The sequence below is a fragment of the Lissotriton vulgaris genome, chromosome 5 (genome assembly GCF_964263255.1).
Source record: "Lissotriton vulgaris chromosome 5, aLisVul1.2, whole genome shotgun sequence".
NCBI lineage: Eukaryota > Metazoa > Chordata > Amphibia > Caudata > Salamandridae > Lissotriton > Lissotriton vulgaris.
In genome coordinates this window covers 398,704,391-398,718,905 of record NC_141693.1, presented here as the reverse complement: position 1 = coordinate 398,718,905, position 14,515 = coordinate 398,704,391, and the positions used below count along the sequence as shown (strand labels likewise).

The 14,515-nt window shown below is 52.5% G+C and overlaps 1 protein-coding gene across 2 annotated transcripts in view; it reads right to left on the bottom strand.

The window, feature by feature from the left end:
- Window positions 1-14,515, bottom strand: part of CEP104 (centrosomal protein 104) — a 513,885-nt gene that overhangs the window by 77,592 nt on the left and 421,778 nt on the right. For both annotated transcript variants that reach the window (XM_086921737.1, XM_086921738.1), the window contains exon 15: window positions 10,738-10,854. In XM_086921737.1, coding sequence (XP_086777863.1) covers window positions 10,738-10,854 — 117 coding nt within the window. The remainder of the gene's footprint in view (window positions 1-10,737; window positions 10,855-14,515) is intronic.

Here is a 14,515-nt window from a genome sequence, read left to right as displayed (position 1 = left end):
CTAGTGGGGAGCCATCTTTGCTCTGCTGCTGTTCTGCCTTCTGTCCTTTTGCTAACTGCCTCTTTTTTGCTTTTTTCTCTCTTTGCCTTTTTTTGATGTTGCTGTTTTTCACTTTTTTTCTCTCTCCTTCAGCCGCGCCCTTGCAGCTGCTCGACCCTCGTGGCTCTGGACCCTTCCTAGCACCACATTACCAGTTTTCCACCTCCCAGTTGTCCAGCCCTCCCCTCACTCTACCTAATGGCAGATGCTGCGCAACCACGAGCAGTGGGAGCGCCGCCGACGTGTCAAAGGCAAGCCCGTCTGGCCCATCGCACCTGGACCGTGCCCAGCACCACTGACCCTAGTTCTCAGACCTTCCAGCGATACGATGCCAGCACACTCCTCACCCTCAACACAGGACGCCATGCAGCCTACCACCTTGCATCGCCGAAGGACTCCCAAGGACCTTTCTTCTGCCGAAATTGCAGCTGCACTTTCACCCACCTCCGCACCTCAGCTCTGCCTGCTGCCCAGCCAACCCACATCACAACTGACCGGCTCAGCTGAATCCTCCTCAACACGTACTCCCTCCACAGAAACGCCACAGAAATCTGGGACCTCCTTGACTATCTCCCACAACATCACCTTCCTCACGGAAACCTGGAGGAACCCCAGCTCGGACCCGGACACAGCCATCTCCGACGACTACTAGATCACCCGCAGGATCGTACTGACTGACCCGGAGGAGGCATCGCCATCGTCCACAAGAACATCCTCCGCCTGACCACCCGCTCGGACGACCTCACAGCAACCATGGAGCATCTCCACTTCTAGGTCCAGACTAACTCCAACACCACCCTCCACAGCACCCTCGTCTACAGACCTCCTGGCCCGCCCGCCCTTCACCGACGCCATCATCAATTTCATCACACCCCAGGCTCTCGCGTCCACCGATTACATCCAACTCAGTGACCTCAACTTCCACCTGGACAACTCAAAGGACCAGAACACAGCGTGCCTTCTGGAGAACCTCGCCAACATCAGACTCAAGCAGCTCGTCACCTCTCCTACCAACGTAGAAGGACACATAATCGACCCAGTCTTCTCCACCAGCGAAAACATCACACTCCGCCACACCTCTGGACCGACCACCACTGCGTTCTCTTCACCTTCACCAAACCCAAAGTACATCAACACACCCACTGACCCCCCTGCAACTGGAACAAGATCACTGAAGAACAACTCACTGCCTCCTTCAGCACATCCACACCTCCGACATCCATATACGCCAACAACTCAGCACACAACCTCCACCAATAGATCTCCAACTGCTCTGATATGCTGGCGCCTCTCAAGATAGCACCCGTTAAGCAACACACCAAGAAAGTCAGCTGGTTCACTCCCAAGTCCAGATGCACCTGTAGACGGCTCGAGAAGAGATGGAGGAACAACAAAACCCCAGAAATCCACGCCGCCTTCAAATCCGCCGCCTCCGCACACCACACCCTCGTCAAAACCGCAAAGAAAATGGACCTTCAAATCAGAATCAACTCCAGTGCACACAACAGCAAAGAACTCTTTGCCATCGTCAAGGAGTTCCCCAAATCTCACAGCAAGACCCCAGAAGTTCCACCCTCCCAAGACCTCTGCAACAAACTTAGCACCTACTTCCACCACACGATCAAGCAGCTGTAGGACAGCTGCAACAACCACGACCCGCCCATCACTCCCGCCACCACCTCACGAGACGACGCTGCCCCTCAACAGATCCTGCTCAACTGGACCCTGCTCTCAAGACACGACACCTTCAAGATCATGAAGAGCATTCACTCCGGAACCCCTTCGAACGCTTGCCCGCACCCCATCTTCCACAGAGCCGCCACCACCATCATCATCATCATCCCCCAACTACGACGCACCATCAACTGCTCAATCCAGACTGCCACCTTCCCAGATGACTGGAAACACAAAGAGATCAACACCCTGCTGAAAAAATCGTCAGCCAACCAGATCAACCTAAATAACTTCAGACCCGGGGGCGTGTCCAAGATGGCGACCTAGTCGGACGTGGGTCTCTGTGGCTCCCCGTCCTGAACCCTGCCAAAAGCCCTTAAATGCATCGCCTTATCTCTCTAACCCCCTGAAACACCCCTGCATTCGAAAGCCGACAGCTGCTGTGACACCCAGAGCACCGCCGCGGCACTTATTTCATTTGTGCGGCTTTCTGGTACCGAGACGACCCGACGGCGCTCCCGTGTAATGGCGGCCACCTGACACTGCCGACCGCCTTGTGGGTCTCTTGCTCCCGCACCGACAAACTGAATAAAGGGGAGGCTGCCCGCCAGACCCACGGGGACGATCCACGATACTAGGCTCAAGCCAAGAGCCCCCTGCCTAATGCTGCTGGCAATCACCGCTACCCGACCGGAGGTGCGGAGAGGCCTGGCCGGGAAGCGCGAAACTCGAGGCCCCGGCTTTGGGGCCTGGGGCGGAGACTCCGACGGTGCCGAAAGCACGGGGGCGGCCCCACTGACAGCCGAGGACGCCCGGTGCCCCCGGTGAAGAGCGGCCTCCGCTGAGGCTGCGTGCAGGCAGTGACCACGCGGAGTTCTGTGGACCGGTGCCTACGGCGTTGGTGAGCCAATTCGACTCGCCGGAGGCGCGGAGGGGCCCAGCCGTCACGATAATCTAGGCCCCGGCTTTGAGGCATAAAACAAAACCTCCCGGGACATTGGTGACACGGGGCTGCAGATAGCCGCAAACGCCTGGGGCCCCCCACACAGACCTGAAGAACAGAGGGGATGTTGCTCCCCCGCACCCACCTGGGACAGCAGCGGGGGAGGGGGGCTGACAGACAGAGACTGCGGCGGAGAATGATGCAGACGCCAGCAACACGATAGAGCAGCGTTGAAGCCGGAGGTGAGGAGAGTGGAGGAGGGTGTTGCGGGAGAAACTCGGGGGGCACAATCGAGCTCCCGGGGAGCGGACAGGCTGGGTCGGACACTCTGCTGAATGTCGAGGACACAACGCTGCGATTCCCAGGGTGGTCGCAATACAGTTGGGCACCATCTACTGTATGTGAGGGGGTTGTGTGGATGCTTGGAGGCCATCTGAGGGCCGAGACTGTTAGCCGCAGGGAGAATCTGCCTCCCCACTATACCCTACCTGGTGACTGAAGGTCCCCCCTCTACTAACCCGCACAACAAGGCAGAGACATACATACGCGCCCCCTGAAGACAAGCCGGTGGCGTGGGTGTCTCCTGTTGTCCAGGCCCTAAACAACGCCATTGCATCTGGAAGTCAGTGGGCTCCAGGCATCCTGTCCGGGAAGGGAGAGTGGGAAGTCGCCAACCGCTGACGTCCTAGTGGACGGAGCAAAACACCGATCCTCCAGCAGCGCAGCCTACTTTTCCCCAGGGGACGAAGGGACGCCGCACTTTCCCCGACCCCCCCTACCAGGGCCGCAGGCCAAGTCGGCCACTTCGGTGGCGCGGGGCATGGCGGGCCAACTAGGGAAGAAAGGGAACCAGACGCTCCCGGAGATGTTGGCCAAATCTCAGCCTCGGCCCAGCAAACACCACCTTCCCCGAAGATCACGGGGACTCCGCCGGACTTTCCCAGCGATTAAGTGCCCATTACCAGATCCTTTCTGGAATCGCTGTTTAATTCCCTCAGGGAGGACTTTAAATCCTTGAAACAGGAGGTGGCGGGAGTGGTCCGGGAGCTCCGGCGGGATGTGGAAGGCCTTGGGGAGAGAGTATTCGCTATAGAAGAGGCTGACCAAACCAGAAGTGATGAGAAGAACAGCTCCAGCAGGAGATCTTGAGACCAACTGATCAACAGGTGGACCTTCAGGCTCATGCGGAAGACCTCGAAAACCGTTCCCCTCGCAACAACATACGGGTCCGGGGAGTCCCTCAGAAAACGGAAGGGTCAGACGTCACTAGCTACTTACAGGATCTTTTCCGGGACATCTTAGGCGAACCCGCCGACTTCAACATCCGCATCGACCGACAACATAGGGTTGGACTCCCTCGGAGAGCATCTGCCCCAATGCCGGACATCTTGGCCTTTCTCCCTGACTTCCCCCTCAAAGAAAGGATTCTTAGGGAAGCTCGGCGCGCACAGCCCCTCCACTTTAAAGGTCACCCTGTTGCCTTGTATCAAGACCTTTCGGCCATCACTTTGCAAAAAAGGAAGGAATTCAAAATAGCGACTGATTTCTTATGACAACAGGAAATCCCATACTCCTGGGGCCACCCGTTCAGACTAATTTTTAAATGGAACGGCACCCTGCCCCAACTGCGCTCACTCAAGGACACATGTGCTCTTCTGGGTCTAGAAGTGGACAATGATGAACCGGTGCCAAAATCGTCACAAGGACCTTCTAGAGGCGGGTGGCAAATGGTGGGCCGCAGGAGGTCCCCAACACATCGGTTGAAACCTGCCGCCTCAGTCATCACGCAAGAAAGGGCAACAGCGGTAGCAGAGGTAGCTCAAGAGACTTCACCTCCTGAATAACTGATGCACTCAATGGAGAGATTACCCACAGCACACACTTTGATCAAATGTTGGGGGGGTGATGGACGGGGGGCCGGGTTGGCCGCCGCTGGAGATGACACCTATAAGTAACTTCACCACGGCCCTGCAGAAACTAGCAGGACCGGGACGGTACCTTTTTCTGTTCTGGGGGTTGGGGGTTGGGGGGGGGGGGGCGGGGGGGAGTTGGGCGGGGGGTAACAACCATCATGACCTTCATGTTGGGGCTTCGGGCAGAGGATGCTGGGTTGAGAGTTGGAACGTTGGGGTGGGGAAAGGAGGGGCAGGTTCTGGGTGGAGGGGGGGGGCACTGGTTGTTATTGGGGTGTTTGCGGGGGTGGTTGGGACTCAGACCGGGGACAGGGTTGAGGGTGGGACCCAGTGTGCCAGGGAACCTTTTGGGGCTAACTCGCTCTTCGATTCATTATAGGCTACAACAGGGCATCTGCACTCACATAGCTCGAGGTCTTTGTGCTCTCCCATGATGGAACCCAGTTTGAAGGTACTGACTCTTAATGTCATGGGTCTGAACAATCCGATTAAGCGGAGGGCCGTGATCTCATACTTGGAGAATTCTGGGGCCGACATATGCTTACTACAAGAAACCCATCTCCTACTCAAAGACGGGCATAGAATGCGCTTGCGCGCTTTCCCCCAGCAGTTTTTCTCCTAGCTTCCGAATAAGAAGGCGGGTGTTGCCATTTTGGTCTCCAGAGGCTTCCGCGGCTGCGTGGGGGACAGGGTGGGGGAGATCAAAGGCAGTTTGCTAGCATACACTTTCCTCGTGTGGGGACAGCGCTTCACGATTGCCTCACTATACGCCCCGAATTCTGGTCAAGAAACCTTTCTGAAACAGGCTGCTTCCGAATCTTTTCAATCCCTTAACTCGCCTCTGCTTATTGGGGGGGACCTTAACTTAGTAACGGACTTAACCATGGACAGGTCGGGTCATCGATATGGAGCCACGGGAGCCATAACAGCCGCAGGTAGGGATTGGCTACACAACAAGGGTCTGGTGGACCTACGAAGATCCTCCCATCCCACACTTCACAATACACATTCTATTCCCACGTCCATCACACCTACGCCAGACTAGACCACTTCCTGGGCTCCTCTGAACTGCTCCCCATCCTTAAAGACATAGCCATTACCCCCGCGGCGTTGTCTGATCACGACGCTGTGGAACTGACACTACAGGTCCTTAGGTCCAACCGCCCTTCTGGTACGTGGCGGCTGCGCAAGACTCTACTACACCGATCGGATGTCACCAAGCAACTACACGCACGCATCACTGACTATTTGACCAACAACGACACTCCTGGGACCCCGGTGACTGCCCTGTGGGGGGCCGTGAAAGCGGTAGCTCGAGGCGAGCTCATTGCCATCGCTGCAGCAGAAGCCAAAGACCGCAAAGCAAAGAGAGACGATCTTACGGTCCAGTTCTCTGAACTTGAGAGGGTCCACAGCCGCACTGGCGCCCCAAGAGTTTGGAAACTATTGAAGGCCGCCAGGGCTCAATTGGCCAGCTTAGACACCGACCGTGCGGAATTTGCAGCTCTGCGCCTCCGCCACTCTTACTATGTCGGGGGGAATAAAACGGGACGCCTGCTTGCTAGCGCCCTGAGGGCTAAGGCTCAACGCTCCCAGATCACCAACCTAACAGATGAATCCGGACGGGACGTTTCGGGTGAGACCCAGATTGCGGAAGCGTTCAGGACGTTCTATGCTACATTGTACAAGGCGGACTGGGTCTCGCCGGAGGACGTCCTTACCTATCTAGAATCTGCAAATGTAACGGAGCTGTCTCAGGACAATGTGTATTCCTTGGACGCCCCTATCCGCCTGGACGAAGTCCTGGCCGCTATCTCCCGCCTCCGCCCTCTTAAATCCCCGGGACCGGACGGATTCTCATCCGGGTTTTATAAAACTTTCAGCCAGTTGTTGGCCCAAGGTCCTCACCCGGCTCTTCAACACCTTTGAGGGGCCGAGCTCTATTCCTCCGGACATGCTGGCAGCCGAAATCATTGTGCTACCTAAACCGGGCAAAAAACCTACCTGCTGCCTCGCGTTCCGTCCCATATCACTCCTCAACCTAGACCTGAAGATCTTTACGGGGATCTTGGCTGCGCGCTTGGGACCGTGACTGCCCGGGATCCTGGAGCCTGATCAGTCCGGCTTCATCCCAAATCGCCAATGCAGCGACAATACTAAACGTATTCTACACCTGATTGATAAAGCCCACTTCCAGAACTCGGATTCCGCGTTACTAGCTATTGACGCGGAAAAAGCGTTTGACCGAGTGGACTGGTTCTACCTTCAGCAGGTCCTTCAACGCTTCCGGGTGGGAGATCGCTTTCAGGCCTGGATCGCAAGCTGCTACCACCGCCCCCAGGCCCGCGTCCGCATAGGAGGCCTGCCCTCCGACCCGTTTGAGATTCAGAGGGGCACGAGGCAGGGGTGCCCCCTCTCGCCCCTTCTATTCGCCCTCTATGTAGAACCTCTAGCGCAAAAAATCCGCGTCAACCCCACCATCCGAGGGATGACTTTTGGTCGGGAGCCCCACGTGATAGGTGTATATGTCGACGACATCATCGCCGCCCTAGATCACCCGGACAGCTACGTCCCCGCCTTTCTGAAGGAATTGGAGGTCTTCGGGCCGTCTCCGGCTTTAAAATCAACAAAGGGAAGTCCCTTATCTTACCCTTGGGCAAGAACGCCCAAACGCATATCAATCCACCTGCCTATAACGGTGGAATCCCATCGGCGGCACACCTCCCATACCTGGGCATCACGCTCACTGCCTCCACAGCATCCACGCTAACTTTCAACTATACGGCCCTATCCTCCCGGATTCGATCCGACCTTGCACGTTGGGCTAAACAGCCGCTCTCCCTACTGGGCCGTGTCGCAGCGATCAAGGTGTCGGCCCTGCCTAAAATTTTGTACTTTTTCCAGACTCTACCGGTGTGTCCCCCCCCAGCGGGAACCATCCAGGCCCTTCAGGCCGCCATCCATCATTTCATCTGGGAAGGTAAATGGGCGCGCCTGCATAAACACCTAGCCTACCGGAGCCCGGATGAGGGAGGACTGGGTGTCCCCAACCTGTTGCAATACTTCCAGGCTGCGCAGCTCAGATATTTGGTGGAGTGGTTCAGGCCGGTGTCCGAGAAACGCTGGTTATTCCAAGACAGAGCAATGGCTGGCACCTCCCTATGGAGGGTCCCTTAGCTTCTCAGACAACATCGACCACAATATCTCCTAAAGTCCCCTATCACTCGCACTGTCATGCAGGTCTGGAACGCGGTCGCGCTCAAAAGAGGTCTTACCACCTTCCCCTCCCCTCTCACGCCTGTTCTGGACAACCCAGAGTTCCCACCGGGCAACTCTCCCATGGCCTTCGCACAATGGCGAGACATCAGTAGCTTCTCCACTGGTCACCTCTTCGACCAGCAGGGTTTCCTCTCCCTTAAGGACATTACTCAAAGTTATGACATTGCTTCCCCTCATCTATTTCAATACTTTCAGCTCCGACACTGGCTTACCCACTCCGACGTTGCACCCCTGATTGGCAGGACCATGACTGTCTTCGAGAAGTGGCTGGTGACGAAACACTCAGACAAAACCTCATAACAGACCTTTACAAAATGCTCACCCCCACTTTCCCATCGGGCAAGTCAGCAGGCCAAAACAGATGGGAGGCAGAGCTTGGGAGTGCCCTATCACCCCAGGAATGGCGGTCCGTCCACTACAGGGCCGCATATACCACCCCGCAACACTGCTTCCAGGGAAGCGGCGACAAAATTGGCCATATATTGGCATCTCACACCGGTCCGGCTCAACAAGGGCAATCCCACACGAAGCGCGCTCTGCTGGAGGGGCTGTGGGGAAGTGGGCACCCTGACTCACCTCTTCTGGGACTGCCGCTAAGTCCAGTAGTACTGGTGTGCTGTCTTAGACGAGATTGACTCCAAATTTGACACGGAAATCCCTAGATTTCCAGCATACACCCTCCTGGGCCTACCCAACGCACTCACCTTCCCCTTAAAGTCTCGGAGGGGTCGCCAGATGGTGGTTGCCATACAGGCTGCAACACAACATATCCTGTCCCTGTGGGGCTCCACCGCCAAACCCACCCACACAGGTTGGCTACATAAAATATGGTTTACCCTGGGCATGGAGCGCATTCACGCCACACTCACACAATCCACGGCTGCTTATCGGAAAGTGTGGCTCCCGCTGCTCTCCCTGCTGTCCAAAGAATTCAATGAGATCACATGTCCTAAGTACTTACGCATTTTACGACTCACAGCGATCACAAATGACCCTGCAAAGTCTCCTGTATGATGACATCGACCTCTACACGACTATAATGATGTTTGTCCCACATGTTCGGCACACTGGGGGGGGGGGGTGGGAACTGGATGGGAGGCTGGGGGGCAGGAGGGGGCTAAAGTTGGGGTATTTTTTGCTTCTGATTTTGTTACCATATCCAGAAAAGTGTTCATACCTTCAGCACTACGTTATTGTTTCGCTAACTGCAATTTATCAAATAATAATCATTGCATATCTTGCTGCCTAGTTGCCTCATATGCCTACTACGTATCTCTCGCACTGTTTTGTATACTACTGCTTATGAACCCAATAAAACACATTTGAAATTAAAAAACTTCAGACCCATCTCCTGGTTCCCCTTCCCAGCCAACGCGATCGAGAAGTCCTTCAACGCTCAACTCTCCGAGTTCACCGAAGCCAACCACTTCCTGGACTCCTCTTAATCCAGATTGCGAAGCAAATACAGTACCGAGACTGCCCTCCTCTAAGCCAACGATGACATCCCCTCCCTCCTCGACCGGGGAGAAACAGCAGCCCTCATCCTCCTCGACCTCACGGCCGCCTTCAACACCGTCTCTCAGCGCACCCTAATCATGAGACTCCATAACAACAGCATCCATGACAAAGCCCTGGGCTGTTTCTGTTCCTTCCTCACCGGTAGAACACCGCGAGTTAGACTTCTCCTGTTCCTCTCGGAACCCAGATGTCTAGTGCCTTCTTGAGCCCCACGCTTTTCAACATCTACATTGCCCGCTCGCAGCCATCGTCAGGAGCCACGGACTCAACATTGTATCCTACGCTGATGACACCCAGCTGATTCTCTCCCTCACAAACGAACTCACCATCGCCAGAAAAAACTTTCACAACGGGATGAAAGCTGTCGCCACCTAGATGAGAGCTAGCTGCCTCAAGCTCAACTTGAACAAGACCAAAGTCCTCAACCCGGGACCCAACACCTCTGCTTGGGAAGACTCCTGGTAGCCCACCAAGCAAGGAACGCTACCCCCCACATCCACTAACCAAGCACGAAACCACAGCATCGTACTGGACTCTTCACTCACCATCAACCACCAGAATCAACGGCATCACTTCATCATGCTTCCACACTCTTTGCCTGCTTGGGAACACCATCAGATGGATCCTCATTGAGGCCAGGAAGACAGTCACCCGCAAGACTGATCCTCAACATCCCCGAACGTCTACGAGAACCTCACTGGCTCTCATCCAACAAAAGAGTCACCTTCAAGCTCCTTACACATGCCTACAAACCCCTCTACAACGCTGGACCAGCATACCTGAACCACCTCCTCTCATTCCACGTATCCATCAGACACATCCGCTCCACTCAATTGGGCCTTGTCACCATCTCTTGGATCCGAAAGACCAGTCCCGGAGGAAGCTCCTTCTCCTACCTCACCAGCAAATCCTGGAACGCCATGCCTCTCCATCTCAGGCTCTCCCCCTCTCCGACACAATTCAGGAAGGATCTCAAGACCTGGCTCTTCGAAGGAACCACAGCTCCCAGTCAGACCTGGAAAACCCACCCCTACCCCCTACACCCCCAGCACCTTGAGACACTCATGGGTGAGTAGCAGCGCTCAACAAGTAATGATTGATTGATTGATTGATTGAAAAGCAAGGTGCTACTGGAACAGGAAAACTAGGGTGAATGGCAAATAATTAATTTTGACTAGTTGGTTGTAAAGGTAACACAGCAAGAGAAGTTTAAATTAAGGTAGTATGTTCTGCCTCATCTCTTATTAGCAGGAATCTGTATGCCATGAGGTGGTGTGAGAACAGGAAAGATCAGCAGTCTACAGGGAGGGGTTAGTGGTGTGAGAGAAGAGAAATAGTGTAATACAAAAATAATAATATAAAAAACTCAACCTTTCCTGCTTGCACTTCAGCTTGGATGTCTTTCAGTGCAGCCAGCTGCTCCTGCAGGGCTCGGATTTCCTCTTTTTTCAGTTTTTCCGCTTCTTCTGCAGCTGCCTTTTTCTGAGCCTGTTGCAAAAAAAGCTCTTTTATGTCAGGGAATAATTTTTCTACCAATAAAAAAATAAAGGCAACACCCAGAAACCCACGCCCTGCCTCCACCATCACCAAAATAAAAAATATACAAGGCTACTATACTGTAGGATAGTACATGCTTCTACGGGCAAAACAACTTTGGCTGAGAGCTGCAGTAATTCAGGAGCCCCACAATAGTTCACTGCTTCCCATATGTGCGCCTGTTCAAACATCTACCTGCATGGCCTCTGCATAGATGGGTTACCTCCCTGAAATACTATAAATGAACCTTGTGCCCAGGCACAATTCTACTGCCCCAAAGCATTTACAGTAGCAGTGCATCCACTGTCACACCAGTACTAGTGCCCCTCAGTGAAAGAGTAATACCAACAGCCTCATTGGCATTACAATTCAGTGATTGCCAAACCAATGCTCCAGAAAAACCCATGTCCTAGTACCCCAAATAGAAAGGAAAAAATGATATAGCCCAGGCTGTAATGAAAGCGTGTGCTGCACCTTGCCTGTCTGCTTTTGTGGAGGACAGGCACCCTTTCATCCCCATCTCTTGGCCACTTCAAAGACAATACATGGAGAGAATCAAACAACTGCCCCTTTGCTCCAAGCAGCAAATTGCCTGCTCGAGGAGTAAAGACGTCTGATGGTGCAAAGCAGCAGCAGAGCTAACTCCACAGAGGAAGAAGGTACTAAATGTTATTGGGACAGAGCTTTGCTTCCTTCACAGTCACTGTCTAGCAGAAGTTATTTCTAGGCCTTTGCTGCTGGCTGTTGGTCTAATAATGTCTTCCAATAGTAGTAGTAGTAGTAGCAGTAATCAAACTTCATTTCCGGTTACCATGGTGACCATAAAAGTGCAATACAGAAGCTAAAACACAGATATAAAACATTAATACATAACATTTTAAACCATTGCGAATAGCGGAACATAGGGCCTAATATGTAAATATTCAGTCACCATCAAGTCACCCAGCAGGAGTATCAGCCCATGCCATGTGGGACCTACACCCCGTGATGCTGTTAATTAGATAAAGTGCATGTGCCAGATGAAAACATCATTAGATTCCTTCGGTTGACAACACATTTTAAACAAGCATTGGCATAGCCAATAGGTCTCGCCTTTGGGACCTTATACGTTTTTAGCTATGCAACAATTGATGTTGTTGCACTAAGGATATTGTGCTGGATAACTAAAGATGTATCAGGTCTTATTGTATATGGCAATAGGTTTTGCTTTTGGGACCTTATAAGTATTTAGCTCTGCAGTATAATATTGTTGGTGCAATATTATAAACTGTTGTATTTTGAAACATTTCCAAGGTCCTAAAGGCGAGACCTATTGTCTATATGAATGTTTTAGAGAGTGTTTTTGAGGAATGGTTTTTGTAATGTTAATTTGTAAAGGCGCAAAAGTGTGGTTGGTAGATTGCATGGGATAGCTGGATGTTCTGGTCAATGAATACATTACTGGATTGATGGATGCCTGTATAACAGTGTGTCAGGGTCAAAAAATATGGTTGGCTAAATGCACTCTAAATAATGGATAGAAGGGTGGGTGTGAAAAAAATGAATGGATAGATAGATGAAGAACATAGAAAAAAGAGAAACAGCGAGAAAGAGTGCGGGCAAAAGACAGAGTGAATGAGGGGGTGAATACAAAAAATAAAAAGAGAAAGCGAGAGAGTGCACAAGGGAATAAGTAATGCTATAAGTGTAACAGCAGCTGGTTTCAGGAGATGGTGCATTTTTGGGGGGGTAGGCATGGACGATTACGGAATTAATTTGCAAATTTGCATGATATTATGCCCACTCACAAACTCAAACCTAGTTGACCAGCTCCAAAGTTGGAAGCTCAAACAGTTAAGCTGCATACTTTCAAAACTGTTACAGTTGTTACCAGAGAAGACCCCTAAGGGCTGCAGCACTTATTGTGCCACCCTTAGGGGCCCTGTACCCGGACACACACACACTGCCTTTGCAGGCTGAGTGTCTTGGTGCAGAACTAAACAGAGAGTCGACATGGCACACAGCCCTGTGTGCCATGCCCACAAACACACTGCCCTGGCATACCTCAGTCACCCCTCCAGCTAGGTGCACTATGCCAGTGGTGTGGGCACAGGTGCATGAGCCCTGTGCCCAGGGCCATTCCTGGGCACTGTAAGTGCAGTAATGCTAAACCCCGGTGTCTCCAGCGGACAGCAACCTCAAAAACCCTGGAGGACCTGCCGGACTTGCTCATTTAAAGACTGCAGTGTTTCTGCTCAAACAAGCAACACCCCTGGTGCCAACCAGGAACTGCGAAGCCAGTACACTCTGCACCCGCCGAGCTCTTGACGACTCCAGCAGCCTCACAACAAGGGACCCCTCCAACCGGGACCAGCTGAGTGTAAGATTTCCCGACGTCAAAAAGCACCCCTGCACCTGGAACCCCACGACCCCCTGTGCCCAACTCCTGGGTGTCTACCTATCCTCCCAACTTACCTCTCGAAGTGGTGGTTGCACCTGAATAATCTCTGTCCCGAGCCCGCAGCCTTTGTTCAACTTCCAGCTTTCCCATTGAATAACATTGGGCGCCTGAAGGCCCAAAAGCACCCTCACTCAGCTGCCAGAGTGCCACTGGGAGTGCAGCATCTATCCTACTCTACTTCCCCACTTGCCCTGTGTAAGTGACCAGGAGCTCAGCTCCCACAGCCGCGTGGCCTGCCTGCTAGCAGCCACCAACCGAAGGCCCCCTATCCTCCATAGGATAACATTGGGCCTACTTACTCTCCAACAGGCTGCCCCTGTGTCGCTGAGGGTGTAACAACTGTCCTTACCTGTTCTTGGGAGACCCCCCCGAGTCTAGCCCCAGAACCTTAACTCTAGTCTTGCAACATTGTAATATAAAAAAAAAATGTCCGAACAACAAAAACTAATTTACTCACCTGCTATCAGGAGAGAACACACTGCTGTATCTGTGAGCCCAGCACTGAACCTGAAAAGTAATTATAACCGTGATTTACGGTTAACCCAATTTTCCCCCATAGGAATACATTGCCTGGTTTTTGCCAGAATTTCTTCTGTCAATTTTCAGAACTTACAAATATTCCTTAAACATCGCCTGTGTAGCAAAAACGATTTCTTTAAACTGTTTACAGGAAAAGCACCAGGGCTGAACATAGGATCCAGCCCTGAGTAAGAAAAACATTTGTAAAGTTATTTTATTGCATTTACTTAAAATTTCCCATTGAGCTCAATGTTATTTTGTGTTTAACTTGTGTTGCATATTGCAACAACTATCTATTGGAGAAGTGTGGCTCACCGGTTAGAGGCGGCAGACCCATATTTTTATATACAAAACAATTGGCCTAGAGTTCAGGTCTTGAGTGTGTGAGACCAATTGCTGACTGAGTGTGTACAACAAATGCTTTACACTGTCCTCTGATACTGCCTTACTGTTCGACCAAGCTACCACTTCGAGAGTAAGGTTATATCTAACTTTAGCCTCTGCCATACCTCTGGGGAATGGACTCTGTGCACACTGAACCTTACTTTGGTGCAGTACATACAGAGACACTTTCTTACTAACACCCAGTAATCTCATCAGCACTCTATTTCGCTTTCCTTGAAACAGGTTTGCATTGATAAAGTCCCAAATACC